The sequence below is a fragment of the Sebastes umbrosus genome, chromosome 16, assembly GCF_015220745.1.
Source record: "Sebastes umbrosus isolate fSebUmb1 chromosome 16, fSebUmb1.pri, whole genome shotgun sequence".
Classification (NCBI taxonomy): Eukaryota; Metazoa; Chordata; class Actinopteri; order Perciformes; family Sebastidae; genus Sebastes; species Sebastes umbrosus.
In genome coordinates, this window is record NC_051284.1 from 22,232,398 (window position 1) to 22,256,865 (window position 24,468).

Here is a 24,468-nt window from a genome sequence, read left to right on the forward strand (position 1 = left end):
GTCACTTAATGCTGCATATTTCAAAACTAATTTGCACACATTTGGGACTTTTGGGGGCCCCTGAGGGACTAAGAGCACCAGGGCATGATGCCAGAAAAAAAAATTCTATTATTACAAGAGATACAATAAGAAAGGATGTAATGAGACAGACACACTTATAGTGTGGTGTTGTGTATTTTATACAGTCTATGACCCCTTCCAGCTGCAACACTCTCACACTCACACACAAAGTGGGGATGACACATAACATAGGCTACAATGATCAGGGGTGCTGGTGTTGAGTGAAAGACACGCATGCTCAGACGTTATTTTAGTCCCCCCTCCTCCTCCTTTTCTCTCTCTCTCTCTCTCTCTCTCTCTCTCTCTGGCCAAGCTGAGGAGGAGCATCTGTATCAGTGCTCAGAGGGTGATGGACGGGCAGCAGGTCGCCATAAAACACACATCTTCCTCCCGCAGAGTGAAGTGAGGTGACCGCAGGGTCTGTGGCCAGGCGGAGGAGGCGTGTCGCGTCGCGTCGCGGTGCCCTTGAGGAGACTATTGACTGTCGCCTGCCGCAGGAGAAAGAAGAGGAAGAGGAGGAGGAGGAGAGGATAGCAGCAGCAAATGGCCAAGCAGAGGTGATGGAGCAGTGGAGATGCAAAATGACTGAGGCTGAACGCCGAGAGTGAAGTTCAAGCAGGTGAGTTGTGATTGGACCACATTGTGTAACAACACGAAATTGCAGCAGGTCACTAATTGGGAAACCAATTGTGTCAATCTGCAGGCGCATGCAGAGCGCGAGAGAGCGCGCACTTCTCTCTCCATTCAAGAATTCGTCATGGGTCACGGGTCGGACAGTCACTGTAGACTACAACACCATACACACACACACACACACACACACACACATGCACACATGCACATACATGCTGTTTGGTGGACGCTTAAAAGAAAACCCTCACAGTGTGCCAGGAGCGGGAATCGAACCGGCGTCCCTGCAGGTGCGGGCGTTGCATACGGTATAGGGAAGATATGATGCTTTATGATGTAAAACGACCATTCAACTGGATTTAAACGAGCCAAGACAAGCAGCAGCTCAACCCCTCTGTTTCCCCCCATGTGTGTGTGTGTGTGTGTGCGTGTGTGCGTGTGTGTGTGTGTGCGTGTGTGTGTGTGTGTGTGTATGGTGTGTGCGTGTGTGTGTGTGTGTGTGTGTGTGTGTGTGTGTGTGTGTGTGTGTGTGTGTGTGTGTGTGCGTGTGTGTGTGTGTGTGTGTGTGAACCCTCTGGCGTCACAGGGGCGCATCACCGAGGAACATTGATAACCTTGAAAATAACATCTCCCTTCACATACAGACACACACACTCATCACTTAAACACACATATATACATTGATTTACATAATAACATGCAATAACCCTTAAGCAAAGAACACAGAGACACATGTATTACCTCCAGAATGATATATTATGCAGCTCTAATCAGTCTTACTTTGAATAAATAAGCTATAGGCAGCTGCATAATGCTTTCAGACATGTCGATTCTTAACAGTTTAGGAGTACCATTCATAAAGCGTTTGGCTTATTAATAGTCCATATCGATGATGTTAATGCGTTTCAAATCAAATATAGTAGAAGATGCATTGTGAATACACCAGGAGGACAGTGTGCGATTACAGTATTTTCTGCCAGATTTCATCAGAAGAGTATTCTCTGTAAATCCATTGAGCTGCACCTGCTGCTGTCCTCTCATTGTGCAGGTCTGGCGTTAGATACTAGCGGCTCACTTTAGTGTAAGGTGTGAAACAATAAGCGTTTGAGAGCTTCAGCAGCAGTGGAAGCAGCATTGCAGAGGCAGGCTGCATCATTCAGATCAGTAAAATACTACCGAGTGAGAGGAGACCGGAACATCCTGATCTCTTTATGCTCTTTGTGTGTTCACAGAGCAGCAGATCCGGTTGCATCTAACCCATGGTGGTTGTGGTAAATGACTTCTCAAATGTCATCGGTGCAAACTCATACCTGCTGTTATTTTTTTTTACTTCATTCAGCGAGCTGTGAAGTTGTGAAATCATGATTTAGTGCAGGGCACACTTTCGAGTGATTTCAGAAGGAATTAATTGAGTACAATTCCCTCAAAAACCCATATTTTCAAAAGAGAGCCATATATCATATTTTACATTAAATACCTCACGAGCTCTTTGCCATTAGCAGCACTCACAGCATGACCCTTCTAGCCTTTGTGATTTGTAACGGGGCAATTGAGGCTGATTCGTGTGAATACTCTACGTCTCCGGGGAGAGTAAAGGCCACGTAGCCGGCCACAAATTCACAGCCTCCCCGACCCGTGCTCCTACCAAATCAAAAGGACTGCACCACCAACGATGTGGGAAACAGCAGCGAGCTGCCAAAACTGTCTGCTGCAGTCACATCAGGAAAATATAGTGAAACTGAAAAGATGGTTTTGTATTCTGATGTGATGCACCTTTGCCATGCAGGTATGGTAATTATACATTTTTGAATCGTCAGAGAGAGTGGGCAATCAATGTACAGGATTGATTTGTGGCAACATCATTTTTTGATATGATTTTTACATGAAATACCTTGTTTTGTCAGGTGTTTAATTTGCTGGATGAGCCAAAAACAGACCTTTTTCTCAAGTTATTTTATCCATAAAATCCAACTTTATCATGATACATATTCATATTGCACATAAAATGTCTTATAACGTGATCAAATATCTTACCTTTATGGCCTACTTCTAGTATTTGTCATGTATCTTAAGGGTTTTGCTCTTTCTTGTGAGTTATAGCCAGCGACTTGGCTCTATAGGTACGGCAATGTCGGTCGGTCATCACTGTGGTTCAGTCAAACATCTCTCAACAACTATCGAATATATTGGCACAGACTTTGGTAAAGACATTCATGGTTACCTAACGATGTTTCCTAAAGACTTTGGTGATGCTCCGATTTTTTCTCTAGTGCCACCAAGAGGTTGACATTGGTGGTTTTGAGTGTCTCTCAACAACTATTGAATGGATGGTACACATATTCACTTTTCATCTTGCGCCATCATTAGGTCAAAATTTCAGTTTGTTCAATACTTTGGTTTGTAAACAAATGACATTCCCATCAGCCTCAGCTATACTTTGCATTTTGTGCTAATTAGCTAATGTTAGCATACGTTTTAAAGTAGGATAGTGAACAAGGTAAACATTATACCTGGTAAAAATCACCAGAGCACGGATGTTACTAAATTACACATTTTGTGATTAAAGGTATAATATGTAACCGTTGTCGGTTGCTGTTTGTAAACATGCCGCATTCAAAGTTGGCCACTCCTCGTCGGCTCAACAAGCGAGCGAGTGAGGGAGAGAGTGACTTAAGAGAGGGAGCGGCGTTAGAGAACTAAGTAACGAATCAGAGAAATAAAACGTTATTTTGTGATTTTTTCACGGCGGTTACGTTCTAAAGCTCACAACTTACTCCACACAACTCCGCATAATTCTGCAGGATGGTGCCGAGTTGCCGGATTTTGAATGAATGCAGGCTTCCTGTCTGCTGGCTGTGGCTCAGCGCTGCTCTCGTCAAACTACGGACACACACCTATCATAAGCAAGGCAAGGCAAGGCAAGGCAGCTTTATTTGGATAGCACATTTCAACAACAGGGCAATTCAAAGTGCTTTACATAAACATTCAAGAACATTGCGACAAAGTGCAAAAGAACATTAAGACATAATTAAAACAGGTATAAAAACATAAAACATAAAAATATTAAAGATTAGAAAATAAAAACAAGCTAAAAATAAAAGCTAGGATAGAAGCTAAAATAGAATAAAACACAAAAGAGTAAAAGCTCTAGTGCAGTATCAGATCATTATCTGGTTTAATTAAAGGCAGCAGCAAACAGAACATTTTTAAGCTTTGTTTTAAAAGAACTCAGAGTTGTAGCGGTCCTGCAGTTTTCTGGGAGCTTGTTCCAAATATTTGGTGCTTAAAAACTGAACGCTGCTTCTGCATGTTTAGTTCTGACTCTGGGGACACTAAGTAGACCTGATCCAGATGACCTGAAAGGTTTTGGCCCTAAACCATTTAGTGCTTTGTAAACCAGCAGCAGTATTTTGAAATCAATTCTCTGAGAGACAGGGAGCCAGTGTAGAGACCTCAGAACTGGTCTGATATGATCCACTTTCTTGGTCTTAGTGAGGACTCTAGCAGCAGCGTTCTGAATCAGCTGCAGCGTTCTGAATCAGCTGCAGCTGTCTGATCGATTTTTTAGGAAGACCAGTAAAGACGCCGTTACAGTAGTCAAGTCGGCTGAAGATAAATGCATGGACTAGTTTTTCCAATTCCTGCTGAGACATCAGTCCTCTAATTCTTGCTATATTCTTCCGGTGATAGAAGGCTGTCTTTGTAATTGTCTTAATATGGCTGTTAACGCTCAGGTCAGAGTCCATGACTACATCAAGGTTTCTGGCTTGGTCCGAGCTTTTTAACATTACAGATTGTAGGTGAGCACTAACCTTTAATCTTTCCTTTTTGGCTCCAAAAACTACGACGTCAGTTTTGTCTTTGTTCAGCGGAAGAAAATTCTGGCACATCCAATTATTGACTTGTTCAATGCACTCACTCAGTGCTTGTATTGGATTGTAGTCTCCTGGTGATAGAGTTATGTAAATTTGTGTGTCGTCTGCATAGTTATGGTAATTTATTTTGTTGTTCTCAAAAATCTGACCCAGTGGGAGCATGTAGATGTTAAACAAAAGGGGCATAAGTGATGATTGAGAGGGATTATTTTTCTATCAGTCTATACATTTTTTTTTAAATTAATTCTAGATCACTAGATTGAGTGTGCAGGTGCTGTATATCAATAAGTCATGTAGTTCACTTGCTGTGTTTAGGTAGCCAAATTACTGTTGAGTAATACTTTGTAACTCCAGGGAAATAACTGAGCTCTACGCTCCATATGCCTTTGCATGAATAAACATTATGTCGTGGGAAAGTATTCCCCATTCCCAGAGAAACCGCTGATCTGCTTAGTGTTTTACAACCTGAAATGCAGCAGTGGGTATGTGCCGTACAGCACCTGCATGGCCATATTGTGCTGCTGCAGAGAGCGATTATTACTACATCGGTTATAAGTTAATCATCCGGAGCAGGATCTTGAAGGGAAGGAGTGGATGTGAGATGGTTGAGAAGGAGGTATTAGATGAGACGGATGGGATTCATTTACTTGTTTTTTTTTTTTGTAAAAGCTGACATATCTATTGTTTCGACAGATTGAGAATGTCAACAATGCTTTTATGATTCTTATTTTCCCCGCTTGAACGCATAACGTGAGGGAGGGGAGGAGAAAGAGACAGAGGGAGAAATAAATTGTTAGACAGACAGAGAGATAAAAGACAAATGAGGCAGGAAGCTCTTGCTTACGTAATTGTCATTGCCAACAATCCTTGAAGGTCATGTTCAGCCAAGGAGACTAAAAGGCGAGATAATAGATAGATTTGTTAATCTACCATTATGGTTCTGTATGAATATGAACTCAATGTGAACTCTCACGAAACAGAAAAAACAATTAAACTGGTGATTGCTCAGACGGCCAGAGCTTACGTTCATTCCCTGCCAAACACACGGGGCACATGGGAAGAAGTGAGTCACTGCTATTATTATCTCGGATATTAAAGATATATGAGATATCAAGCGGGATCCCAGTAAGGGACGGCGTGAGAGAGAAAGCAGAGAGAGGATTTGCAGGAGTGCGTGCGTGAAATAAATCTTGTACGTGGCTCTAAAAGTGTCCTTTCTCTTCCCTCGCAGGTGTCTGTCGTCACTGAAGTTTCAAAATGGAGTCCACTCACCTCCTGACCAGCTCTAAGAAGAGAGTAAAGATCCACCCTCACACCGTCACAGCCAAATATGCCACGCACGCCCCCTACTCCCCTCAACCTGGAGTACACACCCACTTCCCCCAGCCGGGGGACGAGGGCTACGATGACGCTCCGTCTTTTGAGGACTTTGGCTCCTTCCTGGAGGAGACGTCAGATAAGAAGCAGCTGACGGAGAGCAGGAAGTGGCCTCTGACTCTGTTTGGCTCTAAAGACAAAGACAAGGACACGACTAACAGACCCCCGGCTGCTGCTGGGGGAGGAGGAGGAGGAGGAGATGGGAGCGAGGGGGAAGTCAGAGCAGCAAAGGGGTCCGGGAAAGGGGTAGGGGAACAGCTGGCCAGTTTCGGGGAGGCGTCTGTGTCTGCGTCTCGGCTCACCTGGGTGGGGCTGCTCGGCGCGGCGCTGGCTCACGGCTGTTTGATTGTTCTGACCCGCCTGGCCTCTGAACGCTTCAGCTTGGGCCCCCTGTTCCTGCTCTTGGTTCGTTCCATCTTCCAGCTCCTCTCTGTGGCCGTACCGCTGCACAGGGGTGAGAACCCTTTCGGACCGCAGGGCTACCGCCTACGTCTGCTCTGTTACGGCATTGCCTACTCTCTCTCCCTCTGCTGCGCCTACTCGTCCTTAACCTTCGTCTCTCCTGGAGACGCCACGACGACCTGGCGCCTGGCAACCACGGCGCTGTCGGCGACCCTGGCCTTCCTGCTCCTGGAGGAGAGGCTGGGATTGGCTGATGGGATCACCATAGCCGCAGGGCTGTGCGGTTTGGGGCTTGTGTTACTTCCCACAGCAGACGAGAGCAATACGGATTCGCCGACTGACCCGGTCGCGTTCTGGAGGGGCGCGTTCGGCTGGTCTCTTTCGGCTCTTGCGGGGCTGTGGATGGCTTTGGCACTGGTTGGGTATCGTTCCCTGAAAGAGAGGGTGGGAGTGGGCACAGCTTTGTTCACAGTGAGCTGGACAGGCTGCCTGCTCGCCCCGGCCTCCTTGGCTCTGCTCCAGGAGGGCTGGTCCTGGCCTATGAGCGCCCCAGCCTGGGGCCTGGTCCTGGGCCTGGTCGCCTGCTCGGTAACAGCCTTTCTGGGGATGACGCACGCCCTCACCCGACTCCACCCGGCTCTGGTCTCCGCCTCTCAGAGCCTGGAAGTACCTGTCGCCATGCTGCTGCATCTGGCTGTGCTGCCGCTGGCTCCCACCGCGCCCGAGGTCGTCGGGAACGTGATGGTCATACTGAGCGTCGGTTGGCTGGTGGCAATAAAGCTGCTGCCGGCTCGTGGGGGAGCGCGGCGCCAAAGGGAGGAGTATGAGGAGATTCTGGACTCTCCCATCAAATAGACACCTCCTCGTCTTCCCCTCACTCCCACCGTCATGAGATTGATTCCAGTGTACATAAGAGACTGCTAAATGTTTATTGGAGCTTTATCTATTTTGTATCGTCCTCTTTGCTTTTGAGAAAGTGCCAATATCGTGTTGTCTGTTATAGTGACTATGTGATGTGACATTAAAATCTCTCTGATGAACACAACGCATACCTGAAGCCACTTGTAATAAGTATCTCACCTCCTTAAGTGTGTGCGTATATATTGGCTACATTTCGCAAGAGTGTAATGTCAGTCACTTTTACCAGCCAGCTGAGGGTTGGCCGAGGATTGATGCCATATATTTGGCTGCTGGGAAGAGACAGAGAGAACAGGAGATGGGAGGCAAGAGAGAAGAGCGAGAGACACAATCAGAGGAAGATAAACGGGGGTAGAGAGAGAGAAGATGATGGGACTGGCATACAGATAAGAAGCAGGAGAGATAGGGGAGCGATGGCAGATGACGAAACAGAGATGAAAGACAAGGAAGCCAGGGCAGAAAGCGAGGCTGACGGCGGCTGGGTATTGTGCAGTGTGTCTGGCCAGCTGGCTGATAAAAACATTGTTCTATGTGTAGGGAACAGTCATTATGTCTTACCTGTCAGACACATAAGCACCGTTACTCTTCTCTTCTGGGCCTCTCCTCCTCTATTTTCGTCATCATTAGCCTCCTGCTTTACTTTTTTTCCTCTTTGTCTCTTTTTCGGTGTTAAAAATGAATGAAGCGACAACGTGAGATGACATGACGAAGCTTCCATTCACTAAAATCCACATTCACACTGCACAGATGGAGACTTTTAATGAAAACAAGTGCCCCCACATTTAATAGTAGGAAGTCTGGCCATGAGATATAACTACTGTCCTTGTTACTGCATCTTGTTCGTTCTGACATTTAAGAAAAGGCCAGGAATTCTCCATCCAGCTGCTGATTTATAAGGACAAGTGCACATACATATACACACACAGGCATGGGCACAAGGACACAGGCATGCCATGGTTGTAAGCCTTTCATTAGTGAAAATATTTGTGTGATGTCAGTGTGCTGGCCTAATTAAAATCACATACGGTTCAAATGTTCTTTTTTGCTGTATGTTTTGCCCAGTGATGAAATGTAACTATGCACATTTAGTCAAGCACAATCTTTCACTTCAATATTTCTATTTTATGCATACTTGTTTTACTACATTTTAGAGGAAGATATTGTACTTTTTACTCCATTACATGTATTTGACATCTTATTAGTTACTCTGCAGGTTAAGATTAACATTTGACAAAGTAGATTATGATGTTTTGTTGGAGATTAAACTACCTAAATGTATATAACTTACTTCAAATTAGCGCCGTCTTCATCAGCTGCAACATTAAAATGCTGCTTACAGGTTAATACATCAGTAGTCGTTATTAAATAATATAACATGTAATAATATATCACTATATAAGACTGAGGTCTTTCTACTGCACAATGAGTACTTTTGCTCTTCTGAAACTTTAGTTACATTTTGTGGTATTGCTGCTTTTGCTTAAGTTAAGGATCTGAATACTTCTTCCGTCACTGATTTTCCTGTCTTCCTCCTCAGTTTTCTTTTTTGTCCTCTCTGCTTCTCTATTAAAACTCCAAAACAAACATATAAATACTTTAAAAATAAATGAAGAGGTGATCAGGGACCAACGGACCATCACACAGAAACTGTAAAATACACAGAGTACCTTCAGTCAACATTGTGTGGTTTATAACAATGAACGTGTGTGTTTGTGTGCGGCAGCAGGAGGGACGGGCGGGCGGCGGTGTAATAGCTCTGGCAGGATTTCATAAATCATAAACACTCTGAGCATTGTAAGTCGTGGCCTCTTTGCATTCAGACACTCTTAAAGCAGCTAATGAGAGGGAGAGACCTGCCCAGAATTGAACACAATCCAGAGCCTCTAACACACTACCCTGCGGTTCTCGGTATCTGCAGACACCACCACAACCGCACAAACATGGTGTAAACTCTGGCACGTTCAGGGAAGGACAAAACACATGCACTGACAAATGAAAGTGTGGGCAATGTGCATGAACATCTAAGTATGTGGCTCTAAAATGAGTTGATTGCTGTGTGGGAGGAGGGAGGAAACCTTTCCATGAGGCTGATTAGGTTGTTTAATTAGTTTTTATTCATTACAGTAAAACCCACAACAATTATGGTACATTTAAATTCATTGTCACCAAACAAAAACAAGCTCACACATAAAAAAGGCCTCTTAAAAACAACATTAAAAACTGAGTATGTGCAAAATCATTATCACTGGAGTGTCCCCAGTCAATCTTTTTTTATTTTTTCCCTCTGGGCAATTCATGTGTCTCCTCTGTCCTTCCTGCCTGCTCTATCACTCTGCTCAGCTGCAGGTGAACCTTCTGCAGCTCTGTTGCTATGGCAACCAGGGCCTTTTGCATTGTGGCCATGTCCATCGGTGAAGTCACTTCCTGCTCTATCAGGCCAGATGTGAACGGCTTCATCCCCAGGCCAAATGCTGCCCCTAAACCTCCAGGTCTCGGTGTTGGTTTGTGCCCCATCGGCTCTGCTCTGTGGCCTCTGCCTTCCTCCAGCCGCTTCAGACGGGCATTCCCCTCATGGCCGCTGTGCAGAAGCTGGTGCAAGGTCGCATTTAACCTCCTCTCCCTCTCTGCCTCCTCCTCCCGGATCTCTAGCAAGCCTTGTTGAAGCCTGACGCTCGTTTGCTCGGCTGGCGCCCTGCACGCTGTCTCCAGGCTGGGTAGACACTGCTGGCATGTCCCCCTAGCAAGCTTGTCCAGCTGGGACCTGAAAGAGACCATTCCTCCACAGCATTGCTCCAGAGACTCCATCAGCATGTTCTGCCTCATGTGGGAGTCCTCCAGAGCGATGAAAAGCTTGTCCCAGCGGGAGAAATCTGCAGCCTGGCATGGCGTGGTTGGAGTTTCCTCTGTAGACAATAACCACAGGGATGTATCAGTTACATACAGTCCCATAGGTAGCTGAAAATGTACTAACATTAACAATAATATCAGGTCACAGGTCATTTTAACTTTAGCTGTTATGCATGTTTAAACGTAGCAGGGAAAACAGGGTTTAAATGCTACTGAATGGGATGAGTAACAAAAAGTTTTGAAATTAAAATTAAAACACTATACGTGGAACCACTGCATTGTAAATGTAAACAGTAGGTTGTTGCTAATTTTAATGTGTTTATCTATGTTTAAACTGTATGTTAAGTCGGTAACACTTGATAATACAGCCTGGGATATACTGCAAAATCACTGTATGAATCAGGTACTAATAAAATACTCAGCAGTTCTTACAGGGACTGCTAACTTTATGTTACTCATTCCATTTTGCAGTATTTAAAACCTGTTTTTCGTTTGAATATGCCTTACAGCTAAAACTAAAATGACCTCTGACCTGACATAATATTTACTCTATTGTGATCAGAGAGAGCAAAGATAGTTTTTCCAGTAGAGGTTTTTACATAAATAACGTACAATGCAAGTCCCGTCTATGATGGCTTAAGATGGTATCATCTGCATAAAAATGTACATTAGAATGTTGACTGGCAGAGATGTTTTTTATGTATATAGTGAATACAAGGGGACCCAGAATAGACCCCTGCAGGACACCTTTACTTATCTTCCAAAACTAATAAATCAAAGCGTGTTGATGAATTCTTAAACAAAACACATAAGATTTATTTTATTGGCTTAATGAAATCAGGCATGGCAGCTGAGGATAAATTCTTCACAATGAGCCATCTGTTCAAACAACAAAAGAGACAAAAGAACAACAAAACTCACCCTCCTGCTGGTCCTGAGAGATCTCGTTGTCATAGTGGTCTGCGTAGTTTCCTTCATACTCAATCTCATTCACACAAAAGGATGCACCCACAAAGCCGAGCACACACAGCACACGCCAGATCCTGAACACATGCATGATGAAGCTCCGACTGACTGTGTTGCTTTTAAAAATGTCACGAAAGTATCTGTATCAGATGTGTTTGTCTGCTCCCCCTTCACTGTATGTAAAGCTCTTTAAACTGAGCCAACTGTTGCGGGTGCTGACTTATAAACTCAGCACAAGGGAAGAAGGAGGGAAGTCAAGCAGGGTGGGACAGAAGTGGGGGTGCTGTGGGGGTTGGGTGAGTCATGCTTCGGTGGAGGTAATATGTCAAAAGTCAAACTTAGTGGGAAATAGGGGCATTATGAGGAAAGAAAGGGAGAGTCACAGTACCGCAGGACACGGAAATCTGAAAAGAAATGGATGGAGGGAGAAGAAAACTGTTTAAATGAATATGTTTCATTTGCTTATAGAACTTTCTTTGAAGCAAGAACATGCAACATATGGAAGTAGAGATAGCCTTACTTGGTTTGATATGGCCAGTAGCTTATGGTGGCTAATGTTGGCTAAAGGTAGCAAACTTTAGATAGTTGCTCTTAAATTTTAATATTTTGTTCATATATTTGAGTTTTAAATTCTGTCAGGGTTCAGCTTTATAGTTATTATACAAAAGAGGGATTGTACACTAAAATGTGGTTGTAGCTCCTAGAAATTGTATAAAGAAGACAAAGAAATCAAATTAGAAGAAAATAAAAAATTGTATTAAAATGAATACAGCAAGGAAAAAAAATACTAATAATAGTAGTAGGCCGCACACTTAAGGAAAAACTATATTATATCTACATAGAAAAGATATACAGTTATGTATAAACCTATATAGAAACACACAATATGTAGACTACAATATAAATTGAGTTACTCTTCTTTAAAGGTCCCATGTTGTAAAAAGTGAGATTTTCATGTCTTTTTTATTATAAGTGCTATATAAATTCTGTGAAAGTATCAAAATGCTCAATCCATGGAGAAATACACAGCCCGTATTCAGAAACTGTCTTTGAGACAAGCTGTCAGGATTTCTGTAATTTTGTGATGTCACAAATATACAGTATTTAGACCATTTCACAGTTTTAAACGTAAATATTCTAAATGTGTCCCATTTTATTTCCGGTTGCAGTGTATGTGAATGACATCAGCTGACAGGAAGTACACATGGACCCAAGCTGTTGCCTAGCAACGCGATTCCGTAGAAATTCCGTTGAAATTCGCTAAAACGGAGTGTTTCAGACAGAGGGTAAATACAGGCATATTCAGGCAGACAGTATGAGGAAAATAAAGTTTTTTTTTTAACATTACAGCATGTAAACATGTTCCAGTAGAAACATAAAATAGTATGAACTTTAAAATGAGCATGATATGGGACCTTTAAAATTTGCTTTTTCGTAACAAATGACCAAAATCTACTGATCCCTCCAAATAGGTCCTTTTTTGTCATTGCAAGGAGCATACCATTGTTGTGAGCTTCATTGGCCTCTACAGCCATTGTTTACATTTTCACGGGACATTTCAATCCACACTCTCTCTCGGTCTGTCTGCCTTTTTATGATGAGTCAGAGTCACTCCCTGCTCTGTGCATCATCACCAAATCCCATAACCAAAATAAATTGCAACATTGCTGAGTCTGGATTTTATTTTAAGCTTTCAATGAGTATGCTTTTACCACTTGAAATTAAATGTTGTTGCTAAGCAACACTGCAAAATTTGCTTTCTGGCTGTAATTGTATTTTGTTGCTTTGTTTATAACTTGTCAATTAAACATTCCACCAAATGACCTTATTCTTATAGACAAAGGGCTCTGGTCAACAGTTGTTGGGGTTAAGCTGCAGACGTAGGACATGTCAAGGTCAGAGGAAAAGCCCTGACCTTTCTACTCTCTGCAGACCTCCAGACTGAGCTCCCCCTGCAGATGTCAGCATATTTGCCAACAACTGTGTATGATTTTCTCTGTTTGGCAGGTAGTAATTGGAGCAGAGGGACTACTTGGGGTGGAAGCTGGCAGGTTTATCTCAGGAAAAGAGAGAATCTGCAGCGGAAGAGATGTACAGAAAGAGAGAAAGGATAGTTGGAAAGTAAAGGTAGAGAGGGACAGGGGAAAATTGTGTACTTTTTCCTTTCCTCATTGCAGTAAAAATACCTCACTGTGGGAATGAGTGTGTGCATTTTCCCAGGCCACTTCCATAAAATACAATAATTAGGATCCCCTCAGGAAAGCGATAAATTTATATGATAGAATTTGCAGGTGTGATATAAAATTCAGTGTCACAAACCGTTGGTGTTGTCATCTTGTTCTCGTTGGTGCCCATCTGAGGCATTTCCACTTATTTTTTCCTCTCTATAGGTCATCTTTCTATTTAGGTCATATATGACTCCATAAAAGTGGAGCTACATTTATCAGCAGCCACCAGACGCTATTTACCACCCACACCTGCACACCAGCTGGCATTGAAGAGGAGGAGGAGGAGTGATGATTGATGAACGACTGACGAAAACATAGCAGAGAGAGGAAGAAGACAGAGGGATGGATGATGAAAGTTGGATTTGATGAGAGTATTCCTCATGTATTAGCGCTAATTATATACAGACCAGAGAGAATTAGACGAGAACAGATCCTGTCGTCTGGTTTGCGAAACCAGGGATGCGAGGGGAAACTGGGACAGTGGGTGTTGTCAGCAGAACTTCATTGGCTAAAAACAGCCGATGTAAAACAGCAACAGGACTGTACTGACGAATAAACCGCATACTAAGACTAACACAGCAAAGTCAGCCAACACAGGCCTGTTTTATGAGAACAGGGTGTATCCCTTTTCATCCCCAATATGTAGGAAGGGGAGGGGAGGGAACCATGGAGATATGATTGAAATACAATATACTGCAAAACAATAGAGCCATTGTAAGAATATTGCCGACTTATACTAGTGTCTAATTATGTTAAAAGACAGTATTAGTTGAAGATTATGTTCTAGCTTATTGCTTTACTAGAAACAGTGCAGTAAGAGACAGTTATTCAAAAAAATAGATATCTGAGCTAAGAAAAGCCTTTGATACTGTGAACCTACTGGTTTAATAATTATCTCTCGGGTAGGACTGAATTTGTCAAAGTCAATGGGCACAGTTCAAACAGGCTTACTGTACTAAATGGAGTACCTCAAGACCTGCGCTTTTATTTTTTATTTTTACATAAATAATCTAGGTGTTAACGCACATGGAATTAATACTCATTATTATGCAGATGATACAGTTTTGTATACCTGGGGATCTTCTCGCCCAGATGCACTTTGTAAAATACAGTCTGTCTTTAATATTTAGCAGTCATTCAACTCAAACGTGTGCTGAATGCAGATACATCTGATGTTGTTTTCTAATACTAGAAGGAAGCCTATAGACATTGTGGTCATTGTTACAGTTCAAGACAACAGATGTTCTTCTACAAATATCAAGGTATTTGATTTGATGAATGTATTTCATTCATCACATTTTACTGGCTGATTTGTTCACCCGTGTCTCCACATGTTGTACTCTGGACATCGTAGTGAATTGAGATTTGTAACCAAATTAAATCCCTTCACACATCATAGTGATTTCTATTCCAGAGTTAGCTGTCCATCTCTGTCCATGAATTGATTGTATTTAGAGTATTTTTTCTTATTTATAAGGCCATTCTGAGCTAATTACATCATAGCTAGATTCCCTTCGCAATCAATGTCTCAGATCACAAGAAACACAGTATATCTGCTGTGTCCTTAATGTTTGGATAGAAATTGGAAAGAAAGCCTTCATATTTTCTGCTCCAGCCACTTTGAATAGTCTGCAGAAGGAATTGAAATTGATTAACCCGACATTTCTGGCAGAATTCAAAATGAGTGTAGCGCAAACTCTATGGTAAGGGACTTCAATTGTCTGGTCTTTATAGCCTTATTTCAGTATTATTATCTGTTTTCTAGTTTCGTTTTATCTGTTGACTGGTTTTGTATTGTTTTGCCTAAATTTTTTGGCCAGGTCTCTCTTTACCTAGTTAAATATAAATTGAATAAAAAATAAAACAACATACTGTACCTATCCATAGAAATGTTATCCGTCTGTGCCCCTCAGGTAGAGGAAAGGACCGAGCCAAATATAATTACAAACCCCAATTCCCTTTATTTGCTTTCATAACTCACTCATGTCAACCAGACCTGCAAAACATTTCCTTCCTGTATCACACATGAGCATAAAATCTGAAGAAGACCAGACAGAGAGAGAGAACTACTGTCTCTACTGACGGACAGAGTGCATGCCGGAAATGATAAAAATAATTAGGAAACATAGCAAGGACTTGCTGTATCAGTGTGGCGGAAACACACTCATGAACAGCTAGGGACAGATTGAGGAGAATCTATTCTTGTCTGGCTGAGTCAGAGGGAAGTTACAGGAACGACACACTATTTAATCTGTCTGTGGCTGTGCCTCCTGTGAGGCCCCTCTAAAATGCAGAGCTGATCTAGTGGTGCAATAGAAGTGTTTATGGGTGTTATTGAACCACGGGCCTCCTGACTGCACTCAGATCAATATCACATAACCTGCGCTTGATCGATCTAATCTGTTTGTACAGACTCAGACAGGAAAGAAGTGGGAGCAAAATACAGGAGACACACACACACACACACACACACCTTTCCGTAAGTGATATTGTAGTAGTATTTCAGTGTGTGTGCATGTGTTGAGGTTGTGGTGAATGTCATACACCACCTGACCTACTTATCCTGTTAATACAATTAATAATAATAATGGAATCAGTGAAGCAAGCCAAGCTTCACAGTGTGTCAGCAGGGTTTTAAATGTTATTATTACACGGCTTTGTTGAATACTCGATTCTGATTGGTCAATCACGGCGTTGTACGGTCTGTTATTTCTTTATAGCAGACCGTTGCTATGGGCGCAGTTGTGACGTCGGACTCTGGGATAATGTACAGCTAGCGTGTCATTATTGTGAAATAAACCCCTTCAGGGCGATGAGACGTCTGGGTTTATTTCACAACAATGACCGGCTCGCTGTACATTATCCCTTACCTATAGACTAGACCTGGAAAGCCTTATCAAGACCTCATCCTGGAAATTATCGTGTGTGTGTAAATGATATGAGAAAATACATCGGTGAGCGGCGAGCAGCAGATTTTAACGAGAAAATAACAGGGACACCTCAACTGGAGAACAAAGATCCACACTTGATTCAGATAGACATGACATCACTGTTTGCATATTTATTTCCACATCTTGACATGAATCACACTGACATCAGCTCAATGTACAACATGTGACTGAAATATGACTACATGGATGCGCAGTTTAAAACTGGCAGCCACTAGAATTGTGAATACTGTTGCTATCCATACTCACACATCTTTACATACTGGGACAAAAGCCTAGATCATAAAACTGGGTGATTACATCAGTAGGGTCAAGGCTATATTAATGTGTGTGTTTCCATCAAGGGTCCCCAGAGTGGACCCACACCACAGTAGAGCACCGCTGCCCTCACGAAGAAAATTAACAACATCTGGCCTTGGAAACTTCTACCCATTTCACCTTAATGGGGTAAAAGGGTAAAAGTGAGTATGTGATTTGACTGTGCAGCAGGGAAACACCCAAGGAAACATATTTTATACCATGCTGCAGCATAAAGGTCCTGTTCAGCTTGGTGTTTTGGCACCTCGCTGGACTCCCAAACACATGTAACTAACATGTTTCATATGGAAAATGACCTCAACTTGCAGTAACAAGAGTCAAGAGGTGGCAGAGTCACATACAGTACACAACTCTCTTTAAAGGTGTAACTGGTCTGGGGAAGCTGTAAACACAAGTGACCCACACGTGAATTGCTGTTTTCACACCAACAATTTGACAAACATATACTTGGCACCAAACTTCACCAGTTCTCTCATTTATCTAAACGTAAAAATGAAGATTTAGTTTCACAGACCGAAAACAACTTTTCACAATGACGTACTGCAAATATGACAGTCTGTCAGGAAATATTACATCCATTTCCACAAGAGGGGACAACAAGTCATCATTTCCATACAACATGAATAATATATGAGTATGGTTAAAGGCTAAAATGAATGTGGCACTATATCACGCTTAGAAAAATAAGCACTTTTACAACCACTTCACATCGTCCCTATGGGATTAATTAATCATGTTATAATGACTGTTCCTTTATAATGCAGTCTGACGTATCGGATCCACCGGTCTAAATCAGCTGAAGCCCCGATCAAAGTCAGCCGACATGGCTTTGGCTGGGTGTAACATCCCCCGCTGGACATTCATTTCTACTGAACCATGTCCTGACTGGCTGTTGATGACTCCTGGACATCTTCTCCGTTAATGGTGGGCACCTCGCTTGTGGTTTCATTAGTTGTTTGGGGCTCAGCAGCCATGCCATTGGTTGTCAGAGTCTCAACAGCCAGGTCATCGGTTGTTATGGTGTCACTAGCTACGGCGTTTGCTGTCTCGATTGAGGTTCCACTGAGCTCAGAAGGTGGAGAAGCTGTTGTCAAACTACCTGCACCATTGGTTATTGCAGCAGTTGCTCCGTTGGTTCGTGTAGAGTCACGATCAAGTACTTGACTGACCACTGAACAGTGGCTGGTTGCTTGGCCATCAGAGAAGAAGGTGTTGTTGTTATTATTGTTGTTGTTATTTGGCTGTGTGGATGCAGAGGAATCTGCTGTTTTTTCCGTTCCGGGCGGTGGATTTCTAGTCCAAGAATCCTGGTCGAAGTCTGGAATTTGGTGGACGATTATGGGAATCGGAGTGACGTGATTTAACCCGACGGGCTCATTGGCTACGTCGTTGCTTGTGGGCAGCTGATTGACTTCACTACTAATTGCTGACTGCCAGTTATTGGAGCAGAGGACTGCTGGAATGCTGCAAGGAGAAACAAAATCATAACCAAGTCATTAATGAGAAAAAAATAGTTTGCTTTAAAATGTATTCTCAATAGTCTTGTGTTCTTTATGAGACCAGATGTCCAGAGATCGTTGGCCAACTGGGTTATAAAATGGATTGGATCCCATGTTGTACATACAGACATTTTAGAATGGCATTTAGCGTTTTAAACTATTTTCCTTTTTTTTCCTGAGCAAACAAATAAAAAAAGTCTGTGACCTTAATGACAGCTCATTGAAAGTGCATTTTGTCAGTATCATGTGAAAACCTAGCCTGACCCGCCAGATGTTTTCTACAGAGAATAATCTGAGAAGCAGTCATTAGAAACTGTTTGGAAAAAGGGCAGGCACTTTCAAAAAAATACTTGGCAGGTGATTGGATGAATTATCTGTCAGTCAAACTCTTACCTATGCCAATCGCAGGGAGTTCGAAAACATCTTTTCCATCGAGGAAATCCTTCAGTGCCGTTCTCTGATCATCTTTCAATGAAGAAATACTCTACAGTTCTGATATATCTGATGTTATTGCAGCATCTACGCTAACCTCTTCAGGTGCCGCAACTGTTGTTTCGAATGAACAGTCGCTTCTCTGTGTCGCCTCACACACACCTAAGCCATGCCTGTAGCTGCCAGTAGCTCCTCACAGGACAATCCCCGCCTTTCCCTGCAAATCTGTCGTTTGTCTTCATGTCATTCCAAACATTCCAAATGTGTCTGAGTTTATTTCCTGTTGCAATGTATGTGAATGACATCAGCTGACAGGAAGTAACATCCGTTGAAACGGTCTATAAAGCCCTGGCTGCTGCTTGCAGTCTCCCTCTCTGTCTGCTGTGCTGCAGTTCCCTCATTTTCTCCACACAGGTACCAATTTGGTTTGGTTTAGCATGTTGCTTTAGTTTATCTTTATGGTTTGTCTTGCACCTTTACAACACCCACACATACACATTTCCCACTCATGCACCCACACACACTACTGACAAAAGTTTCTGTTTAACTTTTAACATAACAAAATAGGGGCTCATCCTTTAAGGTCAGTTTGTTAAAAAATGTTGGTTTGGTGCCACAGGCAGCAGCAGATGTTGATTGTGCAGCTGATAAGTGAGTTGGTCCAGCTGTGTGCTGGTTTGGCTGTGCGCTTTGTTAACAGAGGTGCTTTGGTCTTTGGGACTTATATCATTTTAATTCTATAAAGATTTAGTCTGTCTAGTACAGTAGGTGTTGTAAACCAGACATACAGACCTGGCCAGCTGCTTCTGAAGCTCCTGAGCATGTTGGTTGCACTGGTCAAAGTAACAGGCCTGAGCTTCCACAAAGTCCATCAGGCTCCGCATGTGGTTGGTCTGAAAAAACAACAACAAAAACCTTACAAGGCACATAAAACACAAGACCGATGGAATAAAGAGTTTGTATTTTTTTTTAAAATAGAGAGAAAACTAAGGTAAAATGTATTAACAGTAAACAATATAGAGTTTTGCTCAGCATTGAGTATTGAGTAGTAGTATACAAAGAAAGAAAACCTACTGATACAAAAAATATACACTCCTACCAAGCTAGAGAGATTTTATTTTCTCTCTTTCTGTTTGTGTTTGTGTGCACATACGTGAGTGTTGTTGATTCCTTCCACAACTCGTCTTGTAATTTGTGACTGGCGATCGAACAGACTCTGAAAGATCCTCTGCGCCATCTCTGCCTACACACACACACACACATACACACAAAATCATCTTTTACGGTATTTGGTCTTTCTCATTATGCCAGCTTTATAGCAAAAAACAAATCCCAGAAGGGCTTAAGTCTAAATGAGCTAAACAATATAAAGACAACTATTACTGCAACTAATGGGAGCATTCTCAATTCCATACATTTATATAACTGCTGGCAGTGTTAAAATAGTTTCCTTCTTTTACAGCATGGGCAATATTTATATCAGATTCGGTGTGCATGCAACGAGAAGCATGAACGTACCTGAGAGATTTCCTGAGCCCACATCTGATTGGATGAGAGAGACAGAGGAGGACAAGTGACTTACTCAATGATCAAACAGCAAGTTCAGCTGTGCCTGTCAATGTTTCATGTCCCTTTAGCATCACTGACCTTTAGCCATTTAACACGCAGGAAGCTGAACATGTAAGAGACGTGAGACAAGTAGTCCTCTTCCAGCGGGTTTGCATTCAGGTTCTGACAAAGAGAAAGCAGGAAGGTGGAATGAGACAATATTATTTGTACTGTATGATAGATTTTATTGGATTGATCCAGGTATGATACATTTATTGAAGAAAACTGATATTTATTTAAAAGTTGTGTTTCTATATAAGTGACGGTCAAGACATTGTAACTCACTCTGCCCTCTCGGTCGGCTTCGTGGGCTTTTCTCACTCTGGTTTTAGCTATGTCTAAGTCCAAACGTTTATTCACCAACATCTTGCGCTCATCCTATGAATACATTTTTTAAAAAACCATGTTAAGTATACAAACAATTTATAAACTGAGCATGAACAAAAAAGAAAATGGAAGATATTAAAGATTATAAAAGCAATTACTGACAATGAGACATCCAAAAAATACGATTAAGCACCACGGTGATGAGTGTGTGTATGTTTTTTGTGTGTATTACCTGCATGACTCTGTATTCCCCCTCAGTGAAACTCCTCAGCGGGGTGAGGAAGTGGATGTGAGTGCTTTGGACAAACTTCCTCTCTGCCTCGCCAAGCTGCTTCTGAGCCTCTCCACACCTGAGTAAAGCAGTTCCTGAGCGCAAAAAACACACTGCCGTTTAAAAAGAATACGCACTGACAAATATTTACTGATGTGATGTGAACTATATTATAAAGATCAACATTATCCACATAAATGTATGCTCACCATAGGGTGTGTTGGACCCCATCTCCAGCCCAGCCTGGGTCATTTCGTCTCCCAGTACTTCATGTGCACGAGGCCGAGTGGGGACGCTCCAATCCAGATGCCCGTACAGCCGGTCCTCTAACCGTGCTCCTGTACATCAGGGATCAGAGAGCAGTGGTAGTCAGCGCTAGGTTCAGTTAGTCATTTACTAAGCGATAGTTATACACACATACAAACATGCAATTGTCTTATGTATGCTTACAAATCAAGAGAGGAACAATTTGTAATCTGTAGCGGAAACAAGAGTCCAAACTGACACAGTTGTTAATGACCCGCGGCCCCTACCAGCCGGTTTAAGAGTAGTGAGGAGTCAGCAGTCAATGACGGTTTAAAACAGTTAAAAAATATTTTGTTCAAAAAGTGTGAATTACCGCAACCACAAGAGGTCCTTGAGTATACAGGCATAAATGAGCACCAAAAAATATTAAGCTGATGGGTCCAGCAATATGCAAAAATAGCCGTGGACAGACAGACAGACCCAGTGATGCACACACACACACGCCCAAATACATAATCTCCTGGTGGAGTTAATAATAATATGAAACAAAACAGTAGGCAGCTGCCTGCAAACTGCTGATTTGATGATTCTTCAGAGACTAAAAGCCCTCGGCCTATAGATGATCTGCAAATACGTCCTTGATGCTGAATAAACACATGAGATTGTTGTTTTGTGGCAGCTGAACGGTCCCCTTATTTGATAGATTACAGACCACATCCACTCATAATTCCATTAGCTGATGTATTTGGAGGCAAAAGAATAACCATCCCTATTCATCCAAACAGGCCAATTACTGTCAAAGCAAACAGAAGAGCACACAGGAGATGTATCTATTGTAGGAGGGCAAACAGAGCTGAAATAATGGCTCCCAGAGGTAAAGAGCCATAGTCATCATTCAGTTTCTTTATGTAGACCATAATGGTGAGGGCCCACTTGTAGGAGATAGCACATGCGGTTGTGGTTTGGTGCAATCATGAACATGATGTGCTTATCAGGACAAAATGGTTCTACGTGTAGGTTTGCAGTACAACATACTATATTTAGATTTTAAGTAGTTAATATGAATGGAGTAGAAGCGTTGCTGGGTCTTTGTGGTAATCACATACAGGTGCTCTTTGGATCCTTCAAGTGTACTGTGCTTATTCAGTCTCGTAAAGGGCTCATTGCATGGGTAGAATATGGTCTCAAAAAGCACAAAATGCAAGTCTCCTTCAAAAATAATCCAAGGCACGCTGTAGAGTTTGTGCAAAATTAAAATGGATTTATTTTACAAGGCAATAATTGTTTAAAATGACCAACGCGTTTTGACTGATATTGGTCTGAGTTTAGAGTCCATGTATACCAGGCAGTTACAGCGGATAGCCAGCTACATCTCACACGATGACTCTCATCCTCTGTCTGGTGAGTTCCAGCTTCTCCCATCTGGTCGGAGGTTTAGGGTCCCAAGGTGTAGAACAAAGCGCTACAGGAACAGCTTTGTTCCAGCTGCAATTGTTCATTTAACTAAGTCCTAGCAGTTTTTGGTAACAGGCTTACAGGTACAAATAAAGTCACCTGAACCTGAACCTGTCTTCATCAGAGTCATTGTCCTGTTCATATGGATACTCATTGAAATCACAGCATCCACCAACACCTTTAATTACTATATACATAAATACTGGTAGATAATTTATCAGTTTGATTTATATCTAATCTAAAACAGGCTTTTCTGCCAATATATCAGGGATGTAAGGTAGGCCTACAGTATGTATTGCATATTTGATAGATAGATAGATAGTAACTTTATTGATCCCAAGGGAAATTCAAGTTTCCAGCATCATAGTTCAAAACATGTTAGTAAAAAGGCAGTAAAAAAGTTAGTAGTGCAAAGTACAAAACAAATATACCAGATATAAAAATACAAGGAGATGAAGAAAACTGTTAAAACTGAATATAGTGCAGAGGAGACTGTTAAAAATGAGTATAGTGCATTATAATCTCCTCCTTCGTCCCCCCCACCTCCCTAGAGAGGTGTTGCTAGAGGTCAGTGCACTGAATTTGTTAATTAAGACATCATTAACGTTAATTCTGAGAAACAAAAGGAATTGTATGTTTAATTCAAGATATATACAGACTTACAGGACCTGCAGATCATTTAAAATAGCTAATTAATAGCAATAAATAACCCATTTACAGTCTCTCACCGGCATTGGGTTGCAGTAACACCTCAGTCTGGGAGATTATCTGGTCTGTCCAGGTCTTGGTGGCGTCTACCCGGACCAAGAGCTCATCCAACCCGGGCTCCAAGTCTGTCTTCTCCGCCTGGCCAAGACTCTCCTCCGTGTACTGGGACGGACGGAATAACAGAATAATACACTAATTAGGGTGACATTAACATCTCAGAACGGTTTAATAACAATTCACAGCAACCATAAGCAGTTTCTTTAACCTAAATTATTAGTTTAGCTAACGTTAATGTCGACTTTTTTGTGTTTTTACCTGAACAGCCCGGTTGATGAACTGACCAGCATCCACAGCCAACCGCGTCAAATCCATGGCAACGGTCACCCAAGGTCGCGCGCCGTCCTCTGTGGTCCGACAGAGACGTTACTAACGGTCCAACAGCGACCGTTAGTTAGCTATTCAAAATCCAGTAGTGACCAACGGCTACAGCCAGCTGCCCTCGCCATGGCTTCAACCGTTAACCGCCACTCGTTAGCCAGATTACGGTTCCGTTAACACCAAGCAGAAGACAAGTGCAAAGCACCTGCGTGTTGTTGTCAGTTTATCCTCCAGCCATAATGGAGTGCTTCCTCTGACATGTTTGTTGCTACTGGTTTACAACCTCGGTTTGGCCGTTAACGGCTGCTTTTCAGAACACCAACGGTTAGAGGAGTGGTCCTTTTTGTCGTGTATTTAATGTGTAACGTTACCGGTTTAACTCGGGACTTTTAAATTGCTGCCTCAAATGCAAGCTTCTATTTAAAATACCTTAACGTTTCACAGCAAAATAAGCTGTTTAAAGGCGGAATGTGTGACTTTCATAGCTGTTTTGGGTGAAAATAATGACTAAATCTGACAGGAGACAGCTGATGTCTTTGATAGAAGAAGAATAGTGCCTGAGACTTCCGGTTAGGACTTCAAAATAAAAGCATAATCTCAGTCAGTCAGTCAACTACTAAACATGCAGGAAAAACAATGAATTTAGAAGCAAAATGCAACTTGTTTTCCCAGAAATACGCTCCAGCACACTTTTAAAAAGATGATCTTGGACTTTCATAGCTGTTTTGGGTGAAAATAATGACAAAATCTGTCAGGAGAACGCCGATATCTTTGATAGAAGAAGAGCGCCGAGACTTCCGGTTGGGACTTCAAAATAAAAGCATAATCTCTACTACTATAAATACAGCAAAAACAATGAATTTAGAAGCAAAATGCAACTTGTTTTCCCAGAAATAAGCTCCAGCACACTTGTAAAAAGATGATCTTGGATTTTTCATAGCTGTTTAGGGTGAAAATAATGACAAATCTGACAGG

The 24,468-nt window shown here is 42.3% G+C and overlaps 2 protein-coding genes across 3 annotated transcripts; one reads left to right on the top strand and one right to left on the bottom strand.

Annotated features, from left to right (window-relative positions):
- Positions 1 to 325: 325 nt before the first annotated feature.
- slc35g2a (solute carrier family 35 member G2a) lies at positions 326 to 7,395 on the top strand. The gene is made up of 2 exons (XM_037796194.1): positions 326 to 679; positions 5,797 to 7,395. The coding sequence occupies exon 2, from the start codon at positions 5,823 to 5,825 to the stop codon at positions 7,197 to 7,199; it is 1,377 nt and encodes a 458-aa protein (XP_037652122.1). The 5' UTR covers positions 326 to 679; positions 5,797 to 5,822; the 3' UTR covers positions 7,200 to 7,395.
- A 1,958-nt stretch (positions 7,396 to 9,353) lies between these two features.
- On the bottom strand, positions 9,354 to 24,232 carry LOC119474380 (endophilin-B1-like). Of its 2 annotated transcripts, XM_037746389.1 has the most exons (11): positions 23,431 to 24,232; positions 23,136 to 23,277; positions 20,916 to 21,044; positions 20,668 to 20,801; positions 20,394 to 20,486; positions 20,148 to 20,231; positions 20,019 to 20,042; positions 19,654 to 19,743; positions 19,293 to 19,393; positions 11,031 to 11,152; positions 9,354 to 10,165 (listed from the first exon to the last, which is right to left on the bottom strand). In XM_037746389.1, the coding sequence occupies exons 1-11, from the start codon at positions 23,485 to 23,487 to the stop codon at positions 9,534 to 9,536; spliced, it is 1,608 nt and encodes a 535-aa protein (XP_037602317.1). In that variant the 5' UTR covers positions 23,488 to 24,232; the 3' UTR covers positions 9,354 to 9,533. The 2 variants fall into 2 exon arrangements, with proteins under 2 accessions (XP_037602317.1, XP_037602318.1); XM_037746390.1 differs by lacking the exons at positions 9,354 to 10,165; positions 11,031 to 11,152 and adding an exon at positions 16,339 to 18,033 and having other exon boundaries at positions 23,431 to 24,020.
- Between the last annotated feature and the right edge of the window lie 236 nt (positions 24,233 to 24,468).